Genomic DNA, 25,639 nt, shown 5'->3' on the forward strand with positions numbered 1-25,639 from the left:
TTCATAGTTTTTCTGCATAGGTTCTTTGACATTATTGTCCTATATTTTTGTTTTGGTTCTCATGGCTTCTTTTAGTAATTTCCAGTTGACATGTCAAGTGCATAAAATATAAATAATTGAAAAGTACTTCTCTGTTATCATTGGAAGGAGGCTTACCCAGCAAGATTTGGTTGATAATTTTGCAAGACATGATCAGACATGGCTAGCAATACAGAATGTTTTGTTCTGTCCTGGACCAATATATGAAGGGAACTGACTTTATATCATCTAAGACAATAATAGAATATATCTTTATAATAGATTATACTCTCATATGTATCAACAACTACTCTGCTAAGGAAGATGGTAATAACTCCTAGATCAGGATCAATATGTGATGGGAATTGAATATGTATGTCAATATGTATGCTAAAAGAGGATGACAAACTATACTTCATAGGTATTAACAAGACGGCAGTAGTAACTCTTAGGTCAGGGCCAATTTATGAAGGGGACTGACCTTATACCATTTAAGATAATAACAGAATATATTCTTATAACAGATCATATTCTCATATGTATTAACAATCACTTGGCTAAGAAAAATGGTAAAAACTTCTAGATTAGGAATAATATGTGATGGGAACTGAATATGTATGTTAAAAGAGATGGCAAACCATATCAGCTGGTCGCTTTTTTTCTTAATTTTTCTGTAAATGCTTTATATAATAATAAATAATAAAATTATATAAAAAAAGAATGTTTTGTTCTGTCCTTAGACAAGGTCTTTGTTCTTTGTTTTTGTTCTTGACATGAATTGTTTCCGTTAAACTTATTTTGTACTTAGAGTGAAATGTTTACTAATGTTCAAATTCCATTGTTAGTGTAGTTATTAGTACATACATATTTTTTCAACACATTGCAGTTGTATTTTTCAAAATAGCTACTACTAACTTAATAGATAGCTTATAAAAAATACTGTTTCTTGCAGGATTACTAGTCTTCGGTGATGACAAACAAGGATCCAGAAATATTACACTGCGAACACGTTTTATCCTGATAAGGGATGGTGGAGCGCTTCATATTGGAGCAGAGAAATGCCGCTATAAATCCAAAGCAACTATAATATTGTATGGTAAACTGGAAGAAGATGAGTATGTGCCAACATTTGGCAAAAAGTTTGTGGGTGTGGGCCCTGGTGGAACACTGGAACTGCATGGGATTCAGAAGTTGTCATGGACTTCTCTGTCAAAGACTCTGCATTCCTCAGGACTTGCCTCTGGCTCATATACCTTTGAGAAGGAGTTTTCTAGAGGCCTAAATGTGAGAGTTATTGACCAAGATACTGCAGAAGTTTTGTTCATGGATAAATTTGATACTCATGAATCTCAAAATGAAAGCAGAAGACTTCAGGATTTTCTAAAAGGGCTACATTCTGGTCGCATTGTGGCTATTGCTGTAGGAGATTCAGCCGCTAAAAGCTTACTGGATGAAACCAGAACAACCATACAGAATCTTCTGGGAAGTAAGCTCATCAAAGGATTAAGTTATAGGTAAAAGAGAAGGAAAAACACTTCAACTGCTCTTGCAAAAGCAAAATATCTTATTTGAAAATTCCTGTCTATAGTAAATGCTTCTCTTTGTAGGTTCTGCCCTTCTCTTATATAGAAATGTTGCCATAATACCTTATTCGTTTTTTCTTTAGATAGTATCTTGGTAGAAGTGTTATAAAGCTAATTTTAGTTTGATGTTCGAAGGATATAAATCTGGCATCTCTACAAAAGTAAACTTGAAATTATATACATAGTATTATTACTGATGATGATGATCATTGGGTATAAAATATAGGTTCATATACTGTGTATTGTGAATAGATTTTATTTTCCTTTCTCCTGCAACAAGAGAGCTGGAGGATTCCTGGTAACAGAGTGCCAAGTGGCTCACAGGGCTATGGCAAGAAGGAGAAAGAGGATGCACACACACTCATCTAATTCCATTTTCATTTCTGCAAGAGTGGAAAAGGAAATTCTTTGTTGTTGATTTTCTCTCAGGCTGTAGTCCTACGCTCATTTCAATCCATTTGGTTTTCAAAGAGTTGGAGGGCTGCAGGAGGAAAGGAGATAGACCCCTTCTGTGGCAATCTGAATTCCTACTTCATATATGCATATTCATCTACTAAATATATGGCAGTGTTAAGGAACCTTCCCCCATTTTTCTAAGAAAATATAAATTCTTCTACAATTTTAGTTTAAAAAATATATGATTTTAACTGTAAATATTTTAACATTTGTTGCTTTGAAGGCTGTGTTCCCTTCCTGGACCTCAGGCAATAGCTTCTTGGTGATCATTGCTACAGTTCTGGTAGGGTCCTGCCATGTACATCTGCTGAAAACAAGGCACGTTTATTCATGTGTCCCCACATACTACCTGCATAGGAAAGTTATCATCTGAGAAGCAGTCCTATATCAAATTCTGCCCCTGAATTATGAAAGCATGCCTTTCCTATTAAGAAGTGCTTTTACTCTCTGCTGAATGTCAGTAAGAGCAAGGAAGAAAAGGGAGAGAAAGGTTTGGAATCCAAGCACAATGTGGTCACATGTTGTGATTGGTTTATTTCTGACTTTTATAGTCTTGGAAATGGTTGAAAGAAAAATCTGGAATGTTTGATTCAACTGTAGCCAGGCCGTTCTAACATTTTTACTGGTTACCTGTGGTTTAAAAAGATGAGTAAGACTTTTTCATTATTCTTGCTGCTAATATTTAGTTGCCCAATATTAACGAACTAAGAGAGAATGCTAAGTAAAAATATACTTAGCATTACAATATGCAAATGTCTGAGCATGCATGATATTCTTGTGCCAGCCACAGTTCAAGTGAGAACTTTTTTTTAACATGCTTTGTGAAAAATTGTTAAAAGCGACTTGTTTCTCATCTTTCTAACCTCAAGATAAGAGGATACTGCATTGGGCTGGGTACTGGGACAAGAAGGTAGAGCGAAAAGTATTCATCTGGGAGATTAAACGTTCCTTGTAGTTTCCAGTCATCTTCCTGCCTTTGTCAAGCAGTTAGATAGAGCCAGTTTTGTGTAGTGTCTAGATCGGGGGTCCTCAACCCCCGGTCCATGGCCCGGTACCAGTCATAGTACCGGGCCATAGTACCGGGCCGCCAGCGGCTGCGCCTGCCTCCCCCCATGCAGCAAGAGGGGGAAAGAGGCAGGTGCGGCCGCTGATACGCCAGCAACGCAAACGCGCACGCGCAGAGCTGCCGTGCATGCACGTTTGCGCCCCTGCTGGCGGACACGCATATGCGCGGCAACTCTGCGCATGCACGTTTATGTGCAGCTGTGGCAGCTGGGCCGCCGGCTCTCCCCCACCCCCAGAGGCGGTCCCCGACCACAAGAAGGTTGGGGACCGCTAGTCTAGAGCATAGAACTGGGAATGGTGATAGCCAGATTGAAGTATGTATTGTACCTAGAAGTTTGCTTGGAGACCTTGGGTTGGCCAGCAACTCTCAGCCCATTTTACATCATAGGATTGTTGTGAAGGTAAAAACAAGGGAAGTCTGATCAAAAGGGATGGGGCATGAGGTATATTGTGCAGGCAATTCCTTGATGGTGGACTGATAAAAGGTGAGCAAAGTGTGAGGCAATAATGTCAGTTGAAAGGGTGAAAACTGGAAAAGCCTCAAGTGGCAGAGCCCAGCCTTATTTGATGCTGCAATAAGAGGTATCCCTTATCTGTGTGCTCTGCCATTGCACACCCTCCCCCCAATTTTCTCAGAAATATTGCCTGCAGAAGTAGAGGCTTTGTGGCATGGCATTTTCCCAATGAAATTGCACCAAGGGATCACTTGCCACAGTTCTTAAGCAGGAATGCAGTTCCTTTCTTGTAAGAATAGTTATTAGTGAGGAAATATATAAAGCCTCCATCCCCTTTTTCTCAGGCAGTGCTTTTTACCAAAAGCCTTTCAGGCTTTCTCAACATTCAAAAGAAAGCTGCCCCAGTTTCCACATCTATACAGACATTGCTCCGTGAGATGTGAGAAATGCCCCGAGGATTAATAGTCTTGGGAACTGTAACGCCTAGGGAGCCGCCGCCTCCAGGAGGCTCGACAGGGCATCTGGCGGCATGTTGGGTGGGCGGACGGTATACCAATCAGATGGCCAAGCTAATGCCAATACATTCCACTCCCCCAATCTCCAACACGGGAAGAGCCCTGTAGGGGAAAGCCTCCTGGACCAAGATGGCCACCCCCCCTTCCCCTACTATGGGTCCGAGATTGGTGCACGACCAGGAACCCAGATGGGGCCAGTTCTTTATGGCCAACTCTTAAAGGCCTTCCCGCACCCAGGTCTTGGTCATGCAAGCAAGGTCAGCACCAGACTCCGCGAAAAATTGCCGCAGAGTTGAGGCCTTGTTGTTATTTGACCTTGTTAATTGACCTTACACTCCCCCAAAGGTCATTCAGATCACTGGACCAAAACTTGCTGAGGATCCCTAGCCAAAGTGAAATTGGCCTTAACCAGGGCTAGGACCTTTTCAACCTTGACCCCAGCCTGGTGGAATGCTCTGGCTGGAGAGATCAGGGCTCTGTGGGATCTTATTCAGTTCCACAGGGCCTGTAAGTCAGAGCTGATCTACAAGGCAGATGGTCAGGGCCCTAATAAACATCCAAGATATGCTGGCCTCACTTCCATGAACTGAGATTAGACTCCCTCCCTTACCATCAAAACCTGAATTTACTCGGAGGCTATATATAGCAGAATTTTTTTTTTACAGTATTTCAGTCTTTCTCAACTTTTTTACAATTGAGAAATCCCAGAAACATTCTTCAGGCTTCAAAAAATCCCAGAAGTGGCATGGTCATGTAGAATATGGTTGGGAAGCATAGCTGTGTACATGCCCACCTGGAACCCTTCCCCTTCCCACACCCTCCAGGACCATCATTGGCAATTTGGAGGGGCAGGTCATCAGGGCCATATATGGTCATATCGTCCAATAATGTTTAACAAATTAAAAAAATATATTTAAAAATTAATTAATTCCCATCCATTCAGGAAACCCTTCCAGGACCGTCAAGAAACCCCAGGGTTTCACGAAACCCCAGTTGAAAAAGGCTGCTGTATTTATACTGTTTTAAATATTTTATTGTTATTAATTGTTACCTGCCCTGAACATAAAAAGGACAGGATAATTATTTATTTAATTTAATTTATATACCACCATCCCTTGTGGCTCAGGGTAATTTATATTGGAAACTTTCATAAAACAGTACAATATAAAAAGCATCTTGATTTGACTATATAACATTTTTAAAAATAGGAACTTGTGTCAACATAAAGTTTACAATTTAACAAAGGAACATTTGACTCAGTTTAACCGCACTCTGGTTAAGTTCTTCTTCTGTGGGTGCAGTTGATGATGGGAAGGACCTCTGGGCTTTGGTTGGTGGTTGGTTCACTTGTCTTGACTGAAAGCCTGGTGGAAGAGCTCCATTTTGCAGGCCCTGCGAAATCGTTTTAGCTCTGGCAGGGCCCTGAGCTCATTCCATGAGGAGAGGGCCAAGACCAAGAAAGCCCTGGCTCTGGTTGAGGACAGATGAGCTTTCCAGGGGCCAGGGATCACCAATTTGTTGATGTTTGTGTAGCAGAATGCTCTCTGGGGGGTATAGATGGAGAGGCAGTTTCTTAGGTACTCAGGGCACAGACCACTTATGTCCTTGAAGGTGATTACCAGAACCTTAAGCTTGAATCAACAGTCAACTGGTAGTCAAAGATTATAATTATCCTGTACCCATGCTATCGCCATACTTTCCCACAAACTCTCCTCATGCCGTCAGAGAAATGTTCACAAACATATTTCTTGGCAGGAGTGGAGATGACCTGGATGCACAAACAGGATGCACAGAATAGAGGAAGGCAACTATGCAAGTGTGTTTTTGTAGCTTTGACATACACCATGTAGTCTGACATGTACTAGTATGGTGTTCTTCATTAAGGTCCATGATGGTTATAGTTAAATATCTGAGTTATCTCATTATGGGTGAGAAAGAGATTTGCATTGCTTCTGCTGTACGTCTCTCACCACCTATGTTGTAATCTGGTGCCAGGAGTATGCTGTACAGCAGCAGTGATAAATGGACGCTTAGCTGGCTCCTACTTGGCTTAAACATTCCTTGAGAGTGAGCAAAGTTGATTTGTAAGTCATGCATCCAAATATGAAGTCGTTGGAGTTACAATAGGCAGTCCATGATTGGACATATGTTTTGAGAAAGTACTTATGGAATAAAATTTATATTAAAAATGCCAGGCATTGATTTTTCTGAATAAACTTGTTCTGTCTAAATTTAGCTCGCTAGTTTTGAAAGTAAATCAAATAATTGCTGGAAATGTTGATACCAGTTGGCAAACAACTTGAAGGGAAAGAAGGATAGTAGAGAGACTAATTCCCTTGGCTTCACTGCTCTCAAGTCAGAGCTGGATTAAATTAAAGCTAATAGGAGGAAAATAAAGAGTAACCATAAAGGCATGAATGTTAGGTCAGAGTAGTGTAGCTTTTAAGAGAATTGGGGAGGAGGAGGATACAAAGCAGGAGCTTGGCTTGCTTGGGCAAGTAATGTATAATTTGTAAACAATGAAGGTTTTATACCAGCCTGATGAAGTGTCCTGCTATGGCCCTGAAGGTCTGGTATCATTAGGGTTCTGGGAAAGTGTGGGCTTCACATGTATTTTTCCATTAGTATTGAGTTTGCTTAAAGATGGCTAGAACATATATTTTGTTCTCTCTTGGAGGAATATTCTCAGCTTTCCCTGTTTATAAGTACCATAAATTTTGCTCTCATTTCCTGCTTGTTACTGTGTGCTAAATAAAATAATTGTTTGTCTTTAAAAAGTTAGTGTGACATCCAATGACTAGTACAGTGAATATATTTTCACCTTCAGTACATTGGTATTGCCTCCTTTTATAAGTTACAATATTTTATGTAGAGTTATCTTTCCACTTAGTGGAATTTTCTGAAACAGATCCATCTTCAGTAATGCTTCAAATGCAACAGAAAATGTGGCTAAATTAATTCAGCTGTGTGTGTGTGTGTGTATGTATATGTGTGTGTGTATATATATATATGCATACATACATACATACATACATACATACATACATACATACATACATACATACATACATACTGTAGTTATTTATTATTTTTTGTTACTGTGTCATGACATACATATATTTTTATGGGTCCATTCTAAAGGTACAGTTTTACAAACACTTTCTATTTAAAATATGTGCTTTGTTCTTTGCAGGCAAGCCTGGGCTATAGTTGGTGTAATTGGGGATGGAGATTGTAATGAATCTCTGAAAGACTATGAAAACCACAACACAAGAGGGAGAGCTCTTGCACAACGGGAGTTTTTCACAATAGATGGGCAGAAGTTTGCTGTGAGAGCTTTCAGTGAATGGATTGATGGTAAGACTTTTCTTTAATAAAGCAGATAATGAAATGCTTGAAATCTTGTGCAGCTGGTGCTCGTTAATGCTGAAAGCACCTTTCTGTGGTACACCTGTACTCTTTTTAAGGCATGCTGTGATCTGGCTAGAAGCCAAAATTGGGTTGGGTTTAAAAATAAAATTTTTAAAAATCCAGGCTCAGTGGGGCTACATATATTGTTCTGCTCCTATGCTGGTATTTTTGCCCCTGTTGTAAAAAGGAGCAAGTATACATATATACTTCAAGGGAAAGACCTCACTTTTCTGCATGTGTTTTATTTTTGTATCATTTTGTGTTTTTGATATCTACAAAGTTTCTTTTAAAAATCCATGTGAAATATGTTTCTGGCAATACGTGGCATATTTCCTTACCTGGTAAATCGGGGGCGGGGGGAGTTCTTCCATTGGCCTGAAGGGTTTGCTGTTACAGCAACTAATGACAGTGGATAATACAGTATGGCATCCTTGATCACCTAGTTGGTTTTAAATAGGGAAAGAAATCTATGGTCTTGGATGCTTTTTTCAACAATGTGGTGCTAAGTAATAAACGTACCAGGACATCTTTTAAAGGAAGTGGTGAGTGTGTTTGAAGTCTCTCCAATTTGGAAGAGAAAGTAGACTGTCCTATTTCTGCCTTGTGAGTGTAAGCTCACACAGAAGTGTGTGTCTGTCATGTCTCATAACTGGTAATCTAGATTTCATGAAACATCCTCCTCAAAACCAGGTGACCACAGGGAACAGTGTGGCATGTGGTGTGAGTGGTGAGTGGTGTGAGTGGGCTGCGTTGAGATGGGGGAATTAATGAAGAGTGTGTGAATTTACAATTCACAAAAGAGTATGAGTGGATTTTCGCTGATATCCCCTTTCATACTGCAGACAATAAGCCACATTTCACAATTTTCTGACAGTCCTCCAACCTTAACCATTGTCTTTTCAGTGAGAAGGTATAAGCTGCTCGTAGAAGAAGGGAAAGGCAGCTAAGATTCTTTGCTTTAGCTCTATTCCACTCTTGAGAGTTTGGATCCATACAGATGTCTTCCTAACCTTTTGTGCTTGTTCCTAAAGATAGGAGGTTTAACATATAAGTGACATCTGGGACATCCAGTGACAATTTTAAGCAACTTTACTTCCAAATAGGAAAAAGAAAATATGCTACAAAATGATTCTTGGGTTTTTGCATCCTTCCTGTATTGGTATTCATGGTTTAAAATTATTAATAGTAAAATGACATTTTGTGAGATCCTTTTCCTTAGTTGTTTCCTTTATTGGTCTAAGGTGTCCAGAAGTCTGGTTTTGATGTTGAAGTTGTCCATGGAGTCATACTGGATCTGTTGGATGATGTTACTACTTGGAAAGCTGAAGACCAGATTGTTGTTGCTAGCACTGATTATTCAATGCATCAGGCAGAAGAATTCACACTCCTTCCCTGTCCAGAATGCAACAGATTTCAAGTCAAGGTTAGAGGTATGAGCAGAAGGTGTGTGTGTGTGGGGGGGGGGATTAGTGTGTGTGTGTGTGTGTATTCATTTTTTCTGTAGCATTGTTGCCTTAAATTAGTGCACTTACATGATTTTCTAACTTTTAAAACTCGTTACAGCTACCTAATATCCTCTTTTGCCTAAATCCTCATTTGATTCTGATGTGCGCACACATCCTTTTGTTCTAAAGCTTGTTTATGGAAAGGAATATTTAGATCTCATGTGTGGTGCTTACAATTGGCTTAAATTTCTATTTTGCTTTTGGCACATTTACCCTGTGTAGATAATGGCATTTGTTTTTTAACTGAGTGGTTTATATACTTTTCTTTCACTGCTGGATCTTAGTTTCTTAATTCTGCACACATTTGTCATTCTTAGTGTCACAGCTGCTGCTTCCAACAGTTTTGTAGAATGTCTGCTGGGGGGAAGGTGAGACATGAATGTATAGCAGATGTGATTTTCATCTTGTGCTGACTTAGGAGTGAATTCTCACCATCCTTAACTGTATTTAAGTGATTGTCATCCATAGTTTTGTACATCAACAGTAGGAATTGTGAACTAGGATGATTCTTCCCCTTTTTTGCTAGGTCATATACCTCTTCCAGTGACTTGCAGGCTGAAGAGAGCTGAAGTTAGCAACTAACAAGATATGGGTATCCCCCAAAGTCGTTTAAAACAGATACAGCTGTGAAACTATACAAACATTTATTGAACAGCATTATGAGCAAAATTCATCTGATCTGTATTGAGAGCAGTATTGCCAGCTCTCTTGTGCAGTAAGCTCTTGTGTTTTGAAAAGCTGGCAGCAGATAGAAGAGGTACATGTAGAGCTGTCACTATGACTTCATGCCCATAATAGGTACAACTACGCTCATCAAATGCTGCTCTTGAAGCAGCTTCCTGTAATGCCAAGACAGTCATGAGAGTTGGCAATGCCACAGCAGAGAAGCTAAATACACATGGACAACTAAAACTGTATGTCATGCTATAGACACAGCATTAGCATTGTGGATTAAGTCCACTTTGGTATTGTTCTTGTTGGCATGCTGCCTGGAAAGAGCTAGCAGAGAAGCAAGGACATGAGTAATGTTCTGCATAGCAACAGACAGCAAGTAGGCTCAGGCATACTGTTCTGTACATGGTGGGAGCTACAGATAATGACACACAAGCTCATATAAGGTGTTTCTTTTTTAATCTATAACACTTGGCTCTATGGTACCACTCTACTCAGGTACCAATGGCATATGAACCTTTGGGGCAAGGTTGGATGGCTCATGGATGCATGCTTACCACAAAATGGCTGCTTCAAGGGGAAATTATGGGTTTTTAAAAATGAGTTAATATTTTTATCTATGGGGTATCTGCATGAAAGTGTAGAAGGCTGACATTAGCTAGGGATTGGCCAGGCATGTAGCAAGCTTTGCAGTAGCTGAAAATTAATCACAAAAAAGTGAAACGCCAAGAATAATTATTACTCAAAATAATTTTGTGATGAAGTTAAAAATTTCATGGCTTGAATCAAATGTTGTTGTTTCCCCCCCAGGATTTGTGGCCCTGGTCTGCAAGTCTTTATTCCTGCATCTGTGACTGGCATCTGCAGAGGTGTGTCTTCACTCCATGGCTACTGGCAAGTGTGGAATGTTCAGTGTGGTTGGCAGTTAACTATTGGGGCTGTGTGAGCTGGAGTGTCTTATGGTTCGTTGCTTTGAGATTTTTTAGTATGGGAAGCCAGGTTGTGTTGATTTTCAAACTTTCTTCCTTTTGTTGAATGTTTGTGAATTTCAGTGGATCCAACAATCTGGAGTTGTTGGAGTTGTCAAGTTACCCTGTGTCCGGATTTGGTTAGGGTATGTTCAGCTATTGTTGGTTTCTCAGGTTGGTAGAATCATGCTCAGGTTGGAGGATGAGTAATCATGCTCAGGTTGGTATAATCAGGTTGGAGGACTGTCAGAAATCATAAGCATGTGTCTCATGCTCTTTTATTGTAAGAATGCTGTGTTTTGCAGTACCTGTGAATACCAGTCTGCAGCAGTATGGAATGTGATTTTCTTTGTCTTTTGCTGATCATAGCATTTATTGTGTTTATCTGTTGGGTTTGTGGACAGTTTGTAGGTAGTGTGTTTTTTTAATCAGTTTTCCTATCCTGTCAGTTAGCCCTTTGATGTGGGGTAGAAATAGTTTTCCAGAGGAGGACTGTTTTTCTTTATCTGTGCATGGCTTTTTTTATTTCAGCTTTAGAGCAGCCATTTGCTTGTAAAGCACGGTCTAGGTGATTTAGTTCTTCATTGAGACTATGACATTCACAGATTTGTTTAGAAGAAGGAGTTGGTTCTTATATGCCGCTTTTCTCTACCCAAAGGAGTCTCAAAGCGGCTTACAGTTGCCTTCCCATTCCTCTCCCCACAACAGACACCCTGTGAGGTCAGTGAGGCTGAGAGAGCGCTGATATCACTGTCCGGTCAGAACAGTTTTATCAGTGCTGTGTTGAGCCCAAGGTCACCCAGCTGGCTGCATGTGGGGAGCGCAGATTCAAACCCGGCTTGCCAGATTAGAAGTCCACACTCCTAACCACTATACCACACTGGCTCTTTTTAGCATGATCTATCATGTTTTGATTATATATATTTTTTTGCAAAGGGTGGTGATTGGAGTTTTTATGTAGGTATCAGTCTGTATGAGTTGGTTTTCTGTATATTTCATGGCCCAATAGTTGACTTGTTTTATGTATCACTAGATCATCTAGAAATGGTAGATTTCCTTCTTTCCTTTTTTGTTATACTGTTGTTGGGTAGTTTAGCTTTCCATAGGATTCTTGCTGCTTTCCCTCGTATTTCTTCTGCTTCAGACATATAATTCAATACTCACAGTGATGCCTTTCATGGGAATTTTGTTAGGAGTGACAGCAAAGTTGCTTCCCTTGGCTAGGATGGAGGTTTCTTCATTGGAAAGATGACATTCAGTTAGATGGATGATAATGTGTGGCGTATTAAGTGTAGGTTTCAGTTGACTTTTAGGGCATTTAATGAATTTTTGTTTCTGTTTGGCAGTGTGGTTATCTATGTGTTTTTCTGCTTTTCTGTAAGTAAGATTATGAATTTTGTCCCAATCTTGGCTGTTCCCTTTCTGACTGCTGTGGATGTGTAGAAATATTAGTTCCTTGCTGTGGTAGCAAGTTCCTTGTGGGTCGTGTGAATTCTCTCATGTAGGAGTGCCTGTTCTAAACAATCATAAATACTTTCATCAAAACAACAAATCAGAAGACACTCCAGCCACACCTAACATTCCACACTTGCCAGTTGCCACTGAGAGAAGCTATAACTCTGGAGATGCCAGCCACAGATGGCCACAGAACCACTTTAGCTGTGGTTCTCATCACAGTTGAAATAATATATAACTACAGTTAAGGTTGGGGTAAGGAGAGAGCTGGGTTCAAGAGAAAGGTCTGGTGAGAGACTGTGCAGTTGGGGCCCAATTTCAGACTTTTAAAACTGCAATTAGGAGATCTCTACTGTCAGTGTAGGTTGATGGAGCTTGGTGGAAAGCATCTCTTGGTTTGACATCAAATATATGGTTTGCTGTGAGCGTGTGAGTGTTCTGTTTGCATTTTGTGAAAAGAAATGTATAAAGTGTTAAAGACAGGTGTGACCTTATGACAGGTACCTCTACACCAGAGGTTTTCAACCTAGGGGTTATGACATCATTTGGGGTCACCTGGCTCCTTCTGTGGGGTCCCCAGGTTGGTTGCTGCCACAGGCGGTGGGGGCAGCCACAAGCCGTGGTGACCAGTGGCAGGTGGCAGACAGTGGCGGTGGGTGGTAGCAGCTGGCGGCAACAGAGCCATTGCAATGGCCACCTCCACGCTGACCCGACTGTTGTGCGCCTGTGTGAACGCGTGCGCACGCTGCCCGCACGTGTGTGCATGCTGCCGCTGACCCCGTTGCCACCGCAGTTAGGGTCGCAGCGTCAGAGCAATTGAGAACCACTGCTCTACACATTTCCTCACTCGGTGGAAACGTTTCCTTCCAAATGGAAAGCTGTTTCTTCAGAGACTGAGGGAACTGTTAGAGCTTTTGTATTATGATTTTCTGTGTTAATAGATGAAGCTTGCTGTCCCACCCTATCACAGTTAGAGCTTTTTGGCTTTATTCAGCCAAAAGGGAAGGTTTAATGACACATTTTCATATAAAAAGCACATATGTCAGAATGGCACTGAGACAGCCTTACCAACAAACAACTTAAAGATTTTATTTTACAAAGAGAGGACTCATAGAATCATAGAGTTGGAAGGGGCCAGGTCATCTAGTCCAACCATACAGACCATCTAGCTCAGCAGTTCTCAACCACAGTAGCTCTGCAACCCCTACAGCAGGGGTGGCGGCACACACACGCTGGCGTGCATGCATGCCAGCATGCATGTGCACGTGCCACTGCTGCTCCTGCTGTAGAGGTTGTGGAGTTATGGTGGCGGTGGCATGGTGCTGGCCTCTGTGCCGCCTCGATGCTCACCAAGGAGGCCAGCACTACAGGAGTGACGGTGACACAGCCGGAGCGGCGGCAGCGACATGGCGCTGGCCTCTTCCGTGCCACCTCGGTGAGCTCCAAGGTGGCACAGAGGAGGCCAGTACCATGCTGCCGCAGGCGCCGCTGCTCCTGTGATGCTAGCCTCCTCCGCACCGCCTCAGTGAGCTCTGAGGCAGTGCTTAGGAAGCCAGCACCATGCTACTATGGCTGCCACTGTGGCTGCTGCCACTCCTATGGCACTGGCCTCCTCCATATCACCTCACTGAGCTCCGAAGCTGCGCGGAGCAGGCCAGCACCATTCCACTGTTGTGGTGACCCCCCAGGAAAGGCCGAATGACCCCTCAGGGGGCCGTGACCCCCGGGTTGAGAACCACTGATCTAGCTCAATGCAGGATAGGTCTAAAGCATCCTTAATCTTTCCTGCCACTGCTTGAAGGCTGCCAGTAAGGGAAAGCTAATCACATCCTTAGGCAGCGAATTCCAGTGCTGATTTACTCTCACTGGGGAAAAAAAATCCTGCTGTCTAGCCAGTACCATTCTACACGTAGTTTAATTCCATTACTGTATGCCCTAGCCTCCACTGCAAATACAAATATTTCCTGTTGGTTAATTGGAATTGAGGAATCAATTTTCTTTATACAAATCAGTAGTTTCACATCTTCTAGTTCTTAGTTACAGTTTTGTCAGATGTTTTTAGGCTTTACTTTCAGATTGTAAAAATTCTTCTGCTCTGAGAAGTTCCTTTACTGTGTTTATTTTCAAAACACATTTGTTTTTCTTTGTTCTTTTAATCTGTAGTGTTTCCCTGAACATTCTCTGGTTCATAGAAAGTGGACACACTTAGCTTGTACCACCACTTTCTTCCTTTTTGGATGAACCAGTCTCCCACTGCCTTCTGAAGTATCTGAACACATATCTTAGGAAATACATTCCTGATTTCCCTTTACAAACTAGACAGGAATCCTCTTTCTCTTCCTCTAGAAGGATTCTCCTTCCACTTCATCCTAATTTGAGAGTAAACACCTAACTACCCAAATTATCTTACTGTTGTTTCAGCCCTTCAAGCCTTATTCTAAGTCCTGTCCACCACAGACCTTAAAGCATCTATGAGAATTTGATGCCCAGTCATCTTCCATACATGTGTTGGTGGATGTTCAAAACTGTATGGCTAGATATAACCAATATCAACAAAAACACAAGTGCCTCACAAAGTGATGTTTTGAATGTAGGTCTGAGATCTATAAACTCTCAGATGCTAGTTCTTCTTCATAATCTGTCAGAAACTGCAATTATTTGTTTAAGATATTTATATCCTTTCCACAATGCCAACACAATTTACAAATATGAGTCTACACAATTAAAAATATAGTTCAATGCACTAAACAACACACATTGTTAAAACTGCAGCAGCTGCCTGGGATAGTTATTTCCATTAAACATGTGACAAAATAATTCCATTTTGCATTATTTGTGGAAGGAAAAGAAGGTAGGAACATTCCGTACTATATTTGGCATGTTGTTCCAGAGTGAGAGCACTTAAATTATATAAAGTATTTCTACCCTGCCCTTAAACAGTATAGATTCTCAAGGAAGCTTACATCAAGTAAAAACAAAACAAAATAAAGAATAAAAATACTTGCAAAATATTAAAACTGCGTACCACCTCTATAAAGTGCTATAAAATGTAGTATAAAACAGATTTTATCCAACAGTCTGGGCTTATACATATATCAAGGGGGAAAGGAAAACAGATCAGCAGAAGATAAACATGTTTTCACCTGGTGCTGAAAATTCAGAAGACTGGTGCCTGCCAAATAGCTGAAGAGTGGAATGACATATTTGGAACATTTTTGCTTTTTTTCTTGCTTTTAATTTTTAATAACTTATCTCTGTTTTACATTTTCTGAATATGACTTCAGCAAAAAATGATTAAGTAGTACAGAATTTAACTAAATCTTTTTTTAAGGGGGGGGGGACAAATAGCTTGTGGTCATGTAAAGCCCAGAAGTACTCAAATATGCATCACATGAATACTTCAAAAACCTATAAGAGAAGTATTCTACCATCCCATCTATAACCGTACTGTGCAACCTTGATCAGAATTCCTCTAATTTTTGCACAAATCATACACATCTTTCTCCTCTAGTCTCCCAAATGCATTAGGAGAAAGAAATAAAGAGAAATGGACAACAGTTTACTGCTTTTCTAAGCAGCCTTTTTCAGACCTGTCTAGGAAAATAATTCGAATAGAGTAAAAATAATACACACAGCCATGTGGAAATATGATTAAGGTGTGTTTTGAAGGTGACAGAGAGTTCAGGATTCTGGAATTGACTAGGAAAATGATGGAAGAAAGTTGAAATCATTGATGTAATAGTAGTGTGAAAGCAAATCAGACAAGGTAAGTATGCTCGAATAGTGTTATTGTGCAGTTGTGTGCAAAAGAGCGCACAGGGCAATGCATTTAGTTTTATTTTAATCCTGAGTATTCTCTCAGGTGATTTTTGTTCTGTAAAGTGCTGCCCCTTCCACTTCAAATACAAATCTCTTCATCTTATAGAAAATTTTTCTATGCTTCTTTTAGTCCTCAGACTTCAGCATCTGCAAAAACTTGTGCCAACTTTCTCACATGAACAAGGGACAGCAAGTAAATTGTTCCCATATGGAAGGAGTTCTTTGGCCTTCTATTCATTTAGTATCCAATTTCCTCCAATGTTCCAAAAATGTGTCAAGATCCTCATCACTTTCTGCTTTCTTCTCTTGGGTATTTACAGACTTTCTGGTCTTGGGCGCAAGAAAAGCATTTAACATCAGTAGCTTCTGCATTTTACATTTTATAGTTTGCATGCTAATGGAGTATTGCTTTATTTTAGAAGTCTTTAAAAAATCAGAGTAAATGGGAATTTCTGGAAGTTTTCAGTATATTATAATATCTTTGTGTACTGACTTTCCAGGAGCTCCTTGTCATGTACATTAAATTGAACAATAAGAGCACAAAAGATATTAAAACATTATCCAGAACTAAACTATTGTGCAATTAATTGCCACTACAATTTTGTACTCTGTTTAAATATACAAGTAGCTGTAAAATTATTACTGTGCCATGAACCATGAAACATACAAAGCTCCAGAAGCCAGTATTATCACTTGCACTTTGGAAACTATTACTTTAGCTCTCTAGTGTCAGCATCCTATCTCAACATTTTATAGATACGGCAACTTAAGCAAACTCATAATGATATAGGCTCTAGATGAGTATAGTTTGAATGCCATGTCCATACCCCCTTAAGCTGGGTCATTCATTCTTGAGGATTGTCCATAGGTATTGTGACCCATTTCTATTATTAAGACTCTAATTCCTGAGGGTTTTTTGCATTTATTTAACAGTTATTTAGTATTTTTATATGCACATATTTGTAGTTCACAGTGTGTGGCATTTTTTAGGTCTTGGTGTAAATGATACCTTTGAGCAAATGCAATGGAGTCATCCTTATACAAGACTTGCACCAATTCTAATAATTATCTAGTAAGGTCAGGCCATGTTCAAAATCCTTAATGCACTTTATCTCAATTCTGTAAGGTACTTAGCATGTACCATATCAGTTAGAAGAATTTTCCCTTGTGCGTTCCACATTTTAGCTTTCCAGGAGCTATTGCTTTGGAGTAGGAATGTGCAATGACTACTAACATTCCCTCTCTTTCCCTTTATCTGTCTGACATCATCTTCCATCACATTTTCAGAAGGGGGGTCCTGTTAAGTGTTACATTTCAAGTATTATTGTGGTTACTTTGCTTCTGGTACTGGACCTTGGGAGTAAATTATCATTTTAGTAGTCATATAGTGAGTGAGTGGCCATTAGAGAAACTTGAGTGATATGGTGAAAAAACTACAGGGAAAAGGTGAACTTGATGGCAGATTTTACTGTCCAACAAATACCTAGGGGTAGTCTTTTGTATCCTAGTAGTGTCACACATGACCCACATGACCCTGCAAGCTACCGCCCAGTAGCGCATCTAGCGTTCCTGGGTAAGGTGGTGGAAAGGGCTGCAGCGGGCCAGCTCCTAGCATTCCTGGAAGATACTTCTGCACTCGATCCATGCCAGTCTGGCTTCCGCCCTGGTCATGGGGTGGAGACTGTGTTGGTCTCCTTGTTGGACGACCTCCGTCACCAGCTTGACCGAGGTGGCTCTGCTGTGCTAGTTCTTTTAGATCTGTCGGCCGCGTTTGACGTGGTCGATCACGAGCTGCTAGCGAGCCGCCTTGCCAGTACGGGGATAAGGGGTACAGCGTTACGCTGGATACGCTCCTTCCTCCAAAACCGGACACAGAGTGTAGCCGTGGGAGAGGAAGTATAGGGTCCTTACTGGCTCCCTTGTGGGGTCCCACAGGGCTCGGTGCTCTCTCCTACATTATTTAACATCTTTATGCACCCTCTGGCTCAACTGGTACGGAGCTATGGGCTGGGTTGCCACCAGTGCGCTGATGACACCCAGCTCTTTCTCCTCATGGATGGCCACCCGGACTCCCCCCCAGATCCATTTGCCAGATGTTTGGAAGCTGTAGCTGGATGGCCCGAGCAGAGTCGCCTGAAACTCAACCCCTCCAAGACGGAGGTTCTGTGGTTGGGCCGTAGGGGGGCAGATCAGGAAGCGCGCTTACCCTTTCTGGCTGGGACGCAACTTAATATCGCATCTCAGGCCAGGAATTTAGGGGTGACCATTGATGCCTCACTAACACTTGAGGCACAGGTTAAACAGGTAGCTAGCCGGGCATTTTTCCATCTTCGCCAGGCTCGGCTACTAGCGCCCTATCTGTCCTCCGAACACCTGGCCACAGTGATCCATGCGACGGTCACCTCTAGACTAGATTTCCGTAACTCGCTCTACACCGGCCTGCCTCTGGGCTTGATCCGGAAACTGCAACTCGTCCAAAATGCGGCTGCTAGAGTCCTCACAGCTACACCATGGAGGGCTCACATCCAGCCAGTTCTGAGGCAGCTGCATTGGTTACCGGTCGCCTTCCGGATCAGGTTCAAGGTTTTGGTTTTGACCTTCAAGGCCATCCGTGGTCTAGGCCCAGCATATATGAGGGACCGCCTTTTGCCCTATATCCCCCGCAGGGCTTTACGCTCTGCGGGGGCTAACCTACTGGTCGTTCCCAGCCCCAAGGAAGCCCGCCTGGCCTCGACTAGGGCCAGGGCCTTTTCGGTCCTGACCCCAACCTGATGGAATGAGCTCCCGGAAGAGCTGAGGGCCCTGCGGGAATTACCAGCATTCCGCAGGGCCTGTAAGACGGAGCTCTTCCACCAGGCTTATAACTGAGGCCGGGCGGAAAGAAGATAAGCCCCCCCCTCACAAACTGGCGGTAGAGAGCGTCACCCCCCGCCGTAGATGAGGATGCGGAGAGCAAATGAGTAGATTACGCCATCGCTGTTACAATTACTGTAAATTATTGGTTTTATTGTCATTTTATGGTTTTAGGGGACGGGGTTATGTAAGCCGCCTCGAGCCTTCGGGGGGAGGCGGGGTATAAATATAAATATAATAATAATAATAATAATAATAATAATCTCAGTAAATATGACAGTCTGTGTAGAAATAGGTATTTTATTGTTTAAATGTGTCTGTGCGTGTGCAGTGTCCACAGAAGATATAATTATCTAGTTTGTTTTGCATAAAGATCTTCATATTAAACATCTTGAATGAGTAAAACTTTGTCATAAGATTCTTTGTTCATTCTAAAAGAGAAAATAGTTCATAAGATCTTTTTTGCTGGGCTCCCACAAATTTCCAGTTTTTCAAATAAAAAAAAACTGGGGTGGGTTGGGGTGCAGGGAGAAACCTTTAATTCCTATCTCCTGAATTTTCCCCAAAGCCTTTACATATCTAGGTAGGGAGAAATTCTGTCAGTGGAAAATTGCCAGTTAAACTGTTGAGTTTATACGCATCCATTATTAGACAAGCAACTAGTATTTTCTTTCTCTCATTTGCTTTCTCCTTAAACTTAAACTCCGTTGTAAAACAGAAACTCCGCAGTTCCATCATACAGGAGAAATTATTGATGGAGTAGACATGAGAGCAGAGGTTGGAGTTCTCACCAGGAACATCGTAGTTAAGGGAGAAACAGAAGATTCCTGCTACACTAGCAAGGACTGCCGGTTCTTCAATTATGATACTTTTGGTGGACATATCAAGGTATGGAGTTGAGGGAAATTCATTTTCTTCCTGTCAGCTCAGCATCAGACTGAAAATATCTCATAAGAGTAATATTTATTTGGGAGGGCCTTGGATTTGCCAGATAATAGTTTCTCTTGTCTACAGTATTTCCCAAAAGCTTAAATCAGGGGTAGTCAAACTGCGGCCCTCCAGATGCCCATGGACTACAATTCCCATGAGCCCCTGCCAGCAAATGATGGCAGGGGCTCATGGGAATTGTAGTCCATGGACATCCCCTGGCTTAAATAAACAATTTTAAATTAAGGCATATTTTTTTAAAGTCAGGATTAAGAAATGATTTTGCCATACATCAGAAGGTAAACACAACTCTGTATCACTTTTGTGGGCTCCTTTAAGATTATGAAAGTTAGTATATTTAGAGATTTTATTTTCCGGTTGTTCTTGACTGATCTGGTGAAGGGTTTTGCAGTTTGTATAGGTTATATGGAAACAGAGTTGCATTGTGAGATCAGGGAACACTTGAGCAGCCATCTGGCCCACTGTTACCAATCAGGTTAATAGGTTCTGAGCATTGTTAACCTTAGAGCAGGCAAGTACTAGTATCTAGAATTGTTATTTTTTTTCAAGCTGAGTATGTACCCTGTCAATGGCCATTGCTTTTGTAACTGCAAGCACCTGAATTTCAACTGTGGCTATGACCAGGACTATGGTTGTGTGATTATTATTTTATATATTTGTACCAGAATGAAATGGATGCCATAAGAGTGTAATTGAATAGATTTTTTAAAAAGAAAAAGTCATCATTGAATAATAGTTGGATAATTCTCTTTCAGATTTTGAAGAATTTTACATCTGTACATCTTTCCTATGTGGAACTGAAGCAAATGGGTCAACAAGTGCAAGGATCATACTCTGTTCACTTTCACCTCTGTGGAGATGTGGATGAGAAAGGAGGATACAGCTATAAGACTTATCTAGACGGTCTCTCAATTCATCACTGCTTCTCCAGATGTGTAGCCATTCATGCAACAAACGGCTTGTTGGTAAGAGCAGTAAAGAAATGATATCTTGTAAAGAGGGTTGTGAAGAGTGAAAATACTATTCTTTAATTTACTTTTCAGTGTAATAACTGTACTAAGTAGAACTGTTAGTTGCAACAGTAAGGTGATTTAGGCGAGAAAGAGAATCCCTCTTCTCAGCATGGGAGCAGCATCTGGGTTGCATCTACTCTGAAACAAACCTGTGAGGCTACAGTGGGGATCAGGATAAATTTTCTCACCAGTAAGTTTTTTCCAGTTGCCCTTCTTATTACAATCCCCATCCTTGCAGGTCCCCTGATCTGATTTTTTTGGTGGTCAAAAAATGATTGATCTAATCCTGTATGTCAGATTTGACATTGGTGGCTGTGAAGAGTTATTGCAATGTCTGATTTTAGTAGATGAGGTAGATGGTGCTGAGAGAGCTCAGAGAAACTGCTCTATGAGAACAGCTCTAAAAGTACTGTGACTGCCCCAAGGTCACCCTGCATGTGGAGGAATGGGGAATCAGACTTGGCTCTTCATAACAGAAGCTGTCGCTCTTAACCACTTCACTAAACTGGCACCAAGGGAAAGAATAATTAAATCAACAAGACATTGGTTTAAATGATTGCGCAAAGAGAAACTAATGCAGCTTGAATCTCCAGTGGAAGATTTGTTGCAGGAAAGCCAAGGACAACATGATACCCATAGTGGGGTTCAGGCTTTTCACTGGTACTTATTTAGGTGTTTTAAGTACCTTGGTATTGTGATTGAAAATTTGAGGGTCAGGATTCTCTGTTTCTAGACATGCCTGGAAAAATAGCAATGGCAAGATATACTTACTGTGCCTTTAGCATAGGTTAAAGGAATTTTAAGTTTCCAGTTCATGTTCTGCAGTTTCACAATGATTATTTAGGTGGGGGTGTCATTCAGTTTATCTCCTTCATTGCTTACAGTCACAAATAGCAATTATACCAAGACAGTAAAAAAGTAATACATTTCTTCAAGTTAATAAAGGCAGTTGGTAATGACATCCTGAACGTTTATTTCTGCAGATAAAAGACACCATTGGCTATGATACACTAGGCCATTGTTTTTTCATGGAGGACGGCATTGAACAGAGAAATATACTGTTTCATAACCTAGGACTGGTCACTAAACCAGGCACGCTGCTTCCCACAGACAGGAATAGCACAATGTGCCTGGCTATCAGGGATCGAGTGTATGGAAAATACTTGCCAGTGCCAGCCACAGACTGCATGTAAGTAGCTGTCTATATGAGGGACAAAAGGTTACAATTGCCATTCACATTGTTTTGCCCACTGTTCAGGGGCAATTTCTTTAACAGCTCAGTCTATTTACTGAGGACTTAAATGTCAAAGATTTTAAGGAGATAGTGTGGTACAGTGGGTAGTATTTTTGGTTTCATCATAGAAATATCAGATTAAGAACTTTCTCTGCTGTTCCATGAGACATTGCATTAAAAACAGTTTTACCTAAAAGGCGTCTTAGTACGATTAAATTTTGTCTGTAACTTGTGCTTCGGAACACATACAACATTTTTTTCCTTCTAGAATGTTTAGCATTCTGAACCTCATGTGGCAAGAAGGTTTTTCATCCTCTTGGATCATCTTGAACATATTTTGTCTTCCAGAGAATATCCAAACTATATAATCTTCAGCATAGAAAAGCAAGTTCCTTTATGTAAGGCAGATTAATAGTACCCCAGTTTGTTGCTAGAAATTGAAATGTTGACTGACATATGCACTGTTTTAGGCACTGAAACTCAAGGCATGGAGAACTTTGAAAAAGCAAAGAATGTTGCATATAAAAAATCTATTACTTGATACTGTAGCTAGGAACTTTCTGTAAGCTGGGCCATTTATAATGTTCATTGTATTTAACTAATATGTTGCAGGGCTGTTTCAACCTTCTGGATTGCTCATCCCAACAATCACCTTATAAATAATGTAGCTGCAGGCTCACAGGTAAGATGTCTCTCCAAAACAAAAGCTTATTATTTTTTTTGAGGTCTCATTTTTAAAACTGAGGTATCTTCATTTCTCTGTACAGTTTAGTATTGGGCATCTCTGATGAAATTTTTTGCCCAAGATTTGCACAGGGAGCTTGTGCCATATAGAGTTGCACAGTGAATGTCATCTGTCGAAGAGAATACAGCCATAGCATTCTAAAGTATTATTTTAATGAAATTAATTTATGAGCTAATGTAATGAAAAATATAAAGTGTGTCATTTTTTTCTAGAAAATGTTTTTGCTTTAAAACTGAAAAGTTGAATGAGTAAAAGAATATGGATGTGACCATGTGCACAATTAATACAGGAAACAGCTAGTATAAAAATGAGTTGGCATAAAACTAGAAGAACACCAGTGTAGTTATTCTTGCTGTGGAATGTCAGTGAAAAACTGAATGCATACTTTATTATATCTGAGGATGTGTAGACTTAAATTATTACTACGTTGTCATATTCTCTGTAGATTCATGTAATAATATTCTTATGCAGCTTGTTCAGTTTCATTTTGTTGTTTATAAAGACATGTTAAAATCTGTGCAGGAGCCTGGAGAATTTGACAACCAGGGAGTTTGCAATCTAGGCAGGAGCAATGTGATGACATTGCGAAAAGCAATATGCCATTTGGAACTGTTTAAATATGCAGTGTATTCTGGGCAAACATTTTGACACTTGAGATACTTGGAACTGTTTCCTTTTTTGACATATAAGAATATATAAACAATCCAAGAAAGAGTTGAAACAGCAATAAATGTGCTAAGGCTTTTCAGGAGCAGGAAACTAAAAGAAAAGATAAATAATTGAATCTTTGCTCTTTCTTACTTGCCCATGATTTGCCCACCCACTGGATGGAGGGGCAGATCTTGTTCTTGTTCTTTTTTTTTTTAAAGGTCTGGCCTTAACTTTTTCTCCTCAGTTTCTTTCTGTCTCAGACAAGAGAGGGAAGCCGGTTTTTAAATTTACTCTTTTCTTTTAAAAATTGGGATACATATTTAATAATTTTATGGAAATGGAAAAATTAATGAGTTTTCTTTGACTAATCAGGATGGAACAATAGAAAATTAAGTTTACAAAGAAACTCAACTATGTTGGCTTCCAAACTGATCTGTGATTATCCTTATTTGTTCCTTCTTGCTTTAAGGATGCTGGAATATGGTATTTATTTCACAAGGTGCCTACAGGAGAATCTCATGGATTGTTTCTTGAAACCAAAGCTGAACTCACACCACTAGGAATTTTCTATAACAATAAAGTTCATTCCAATTTTAAGGTAAGCAATCAATATGATGAACCATAGAGCTATGTATGGTTTATAATCTTAATCTAAATATACATAAATTCTGTAGTTAACTATCTACCTAGACTAAATCCTAATTTAAGCCAGGCACAAGTTGTTACATGTTATGGGTTAAACATTTCTGAGAACTGGACAATTATTTTTGGTAGTTAAATGCACATTATTATTAATATACAGCTTACAATGTAAAGTCCAAATGCCTACACTAATATTGCAAAACACCATAACAAACTATAGATCTGTACATAGTTGTATGCTGTTAAAAAACACATCTATAAACAAGAGCCTTAAAAAAAACCCTATAATGACCCTACAGTCAGATGAAACACTTAATATTGTTATTGCTCTGCAATAATCATTGCATGGACCAGATATTTCCTTTAGTCATCTTTGCATAACTTATACTCTATATTAGGCCTTTTTACTTCAAGAATTCAGTGTTTGTCATAAGGTGTTTCTCAAACTGCACAGATTTTCTGCAAAAATTTGTCAAGCAATACAGAGGGCTGCTTTGATGATGGCCTTTGAAACATCAATACATAGCTTATCACACAGTGCTTTATGCAAGAAAATTACATACACCCCCCAAGCTTCTAATTGAGATTTAGAATATTATATGATCTTGATAAACCTCCTTCCTTATCTTACACACAGAGACCTGGCTATGCATGACCATGGCTGTGCCAGGCTGCTGATGCTTTCTTATAGAGGAGCATTATGCCCCATTGCTTCCCATGTATGCACAGGAAGGTTCCACTGCACTTTGAGGTGGAGATGGCAGCAGGGTGGGCAAAGGGTCACTGGGGTCCCACCACATGGTGGTGGAATTGTGGCAGGCCGCTATCCCACCATTATGGGGCATCTAAAAATTCGCCAGTCAGCTCCAGAGCACCACAAAGCTGAAGGGGGCGTTTCGTGTCCCTGTGGGGACACTGTAGGTGTGTGTGTGTGTGGGGGGGGGGAGAGCAAGGCCTTCCAGGCCTGGCCTGTGATGGCAGCTGCAGCAAAACAGGGAACGCGGAAAAATCAGTGTTCCCTTGCAGTGGGCCATCAAAGGCCCTAAATGCCAGGGCCAGGGACCAGCCCAGTGCTAATGTCATGCATAAGCAGGGATTAGCCCTGCTGGCATGCAGAGGGCAGCCCCTGCTTTCCTGCCCAAGCATAAGTCAGATAGTAGTTGTAGATATGTCCACACATTAGGAAGAAAATGTAGTTTCACAAACTGGTGTTTTTTCCCCTTATGACAGACATGGAGGCAGGGAAGTTTTCAGGAAATAATCAGCTAGAAGGAATTGCTAAACTTTCCCTAATCCAAAAAATTATCTCTTCCAGATGCCTTCTCCCCATATTTTCCCTTCAGCTGTACTCCAAAGCCTGAGACCTGGCTAAAAGAAAATAACTTGTGGGGCATTCATAGGAAAGAATCTCCATGGATCTTTTCTGATGAGCCACCCCTCCATTATGGTTATGAATTCTCTCCTACAGTTGCCTCTGGGCTTTTAATTGATCCTGGCTCTTTCTGTGACATTTGCCATGAGTCAGATTTAATACCAGATCGAACAATCATATAGTTTGTGGCACTTTTTTGTATTTATTTCTGAACTAAAAAGCCTCCTGTTAGTTGACTGACTAGAAATCGTGTCATTAA

General features: G+C 40.6%; 1 protein-coding gene across 3 annotated transcripts in view; it reads left to right on the forward strand.

Annotated features, from left to right (window-relative positions):
- Positions 1–25,639, forward strand: part of CEMIP2 (cell migration inducing hyaluronidase 2) — a 73,389-nt gene that overhangs the window by 32,731 nt on the left and 15,019 nt on the right. For all 3 annotated transcript variants that reach the window (XR_013232555.1, XM_077344809.1, XM_077344808.1), the window contains exons 4-11: positions 971–1,532; positions 7,286–7,449; positions 8,745–8,933; positions 19,494–19,663; positions 20,479–20,688; positions 21,720–21,925; positions 22,583–22,652; positions 23,836–23,964. Coding sequence is in view for 2 of the 3 variants with exons in the window: in XM_077344809.1 (XP_077200924.1) it covers positions 971–1,532; positions 7,286–7,449; positions 8,745–8,933; positions 19,494–19,663; positions 20,479–20,688; positions 21,720–21,925; positions 22,583–22,652; positions 23,836–23,964 (1,700 nt within the window). In the remaining variant the exon portion in view is untranslated. The remainder of the gene's footprint in view (positions 1–970; positions 1,533–7,285; positions 7,450–8,744; positions 8,934–19,493; positions 19,664–20,478; positions 20,689–21,719; positions 21,926–22,582; positions 22,653–23,835; positions 23,965–25,639) is intronic.

This window comes from Paroedura picta, chromosome 7 (genome assembly GCF_049243985.1).
Source record: "Paroedura picta isolate Pp20150507F chromosome 7, Ppicta_v3.0, whole genome shotgun sequence".
Classification (NCBI taxonomy): Eukaryota; Metazoa; Chordata; class Lepidosauria; order Squamata; family Gekkonidae; genus Paroedura; species Paroedura picta.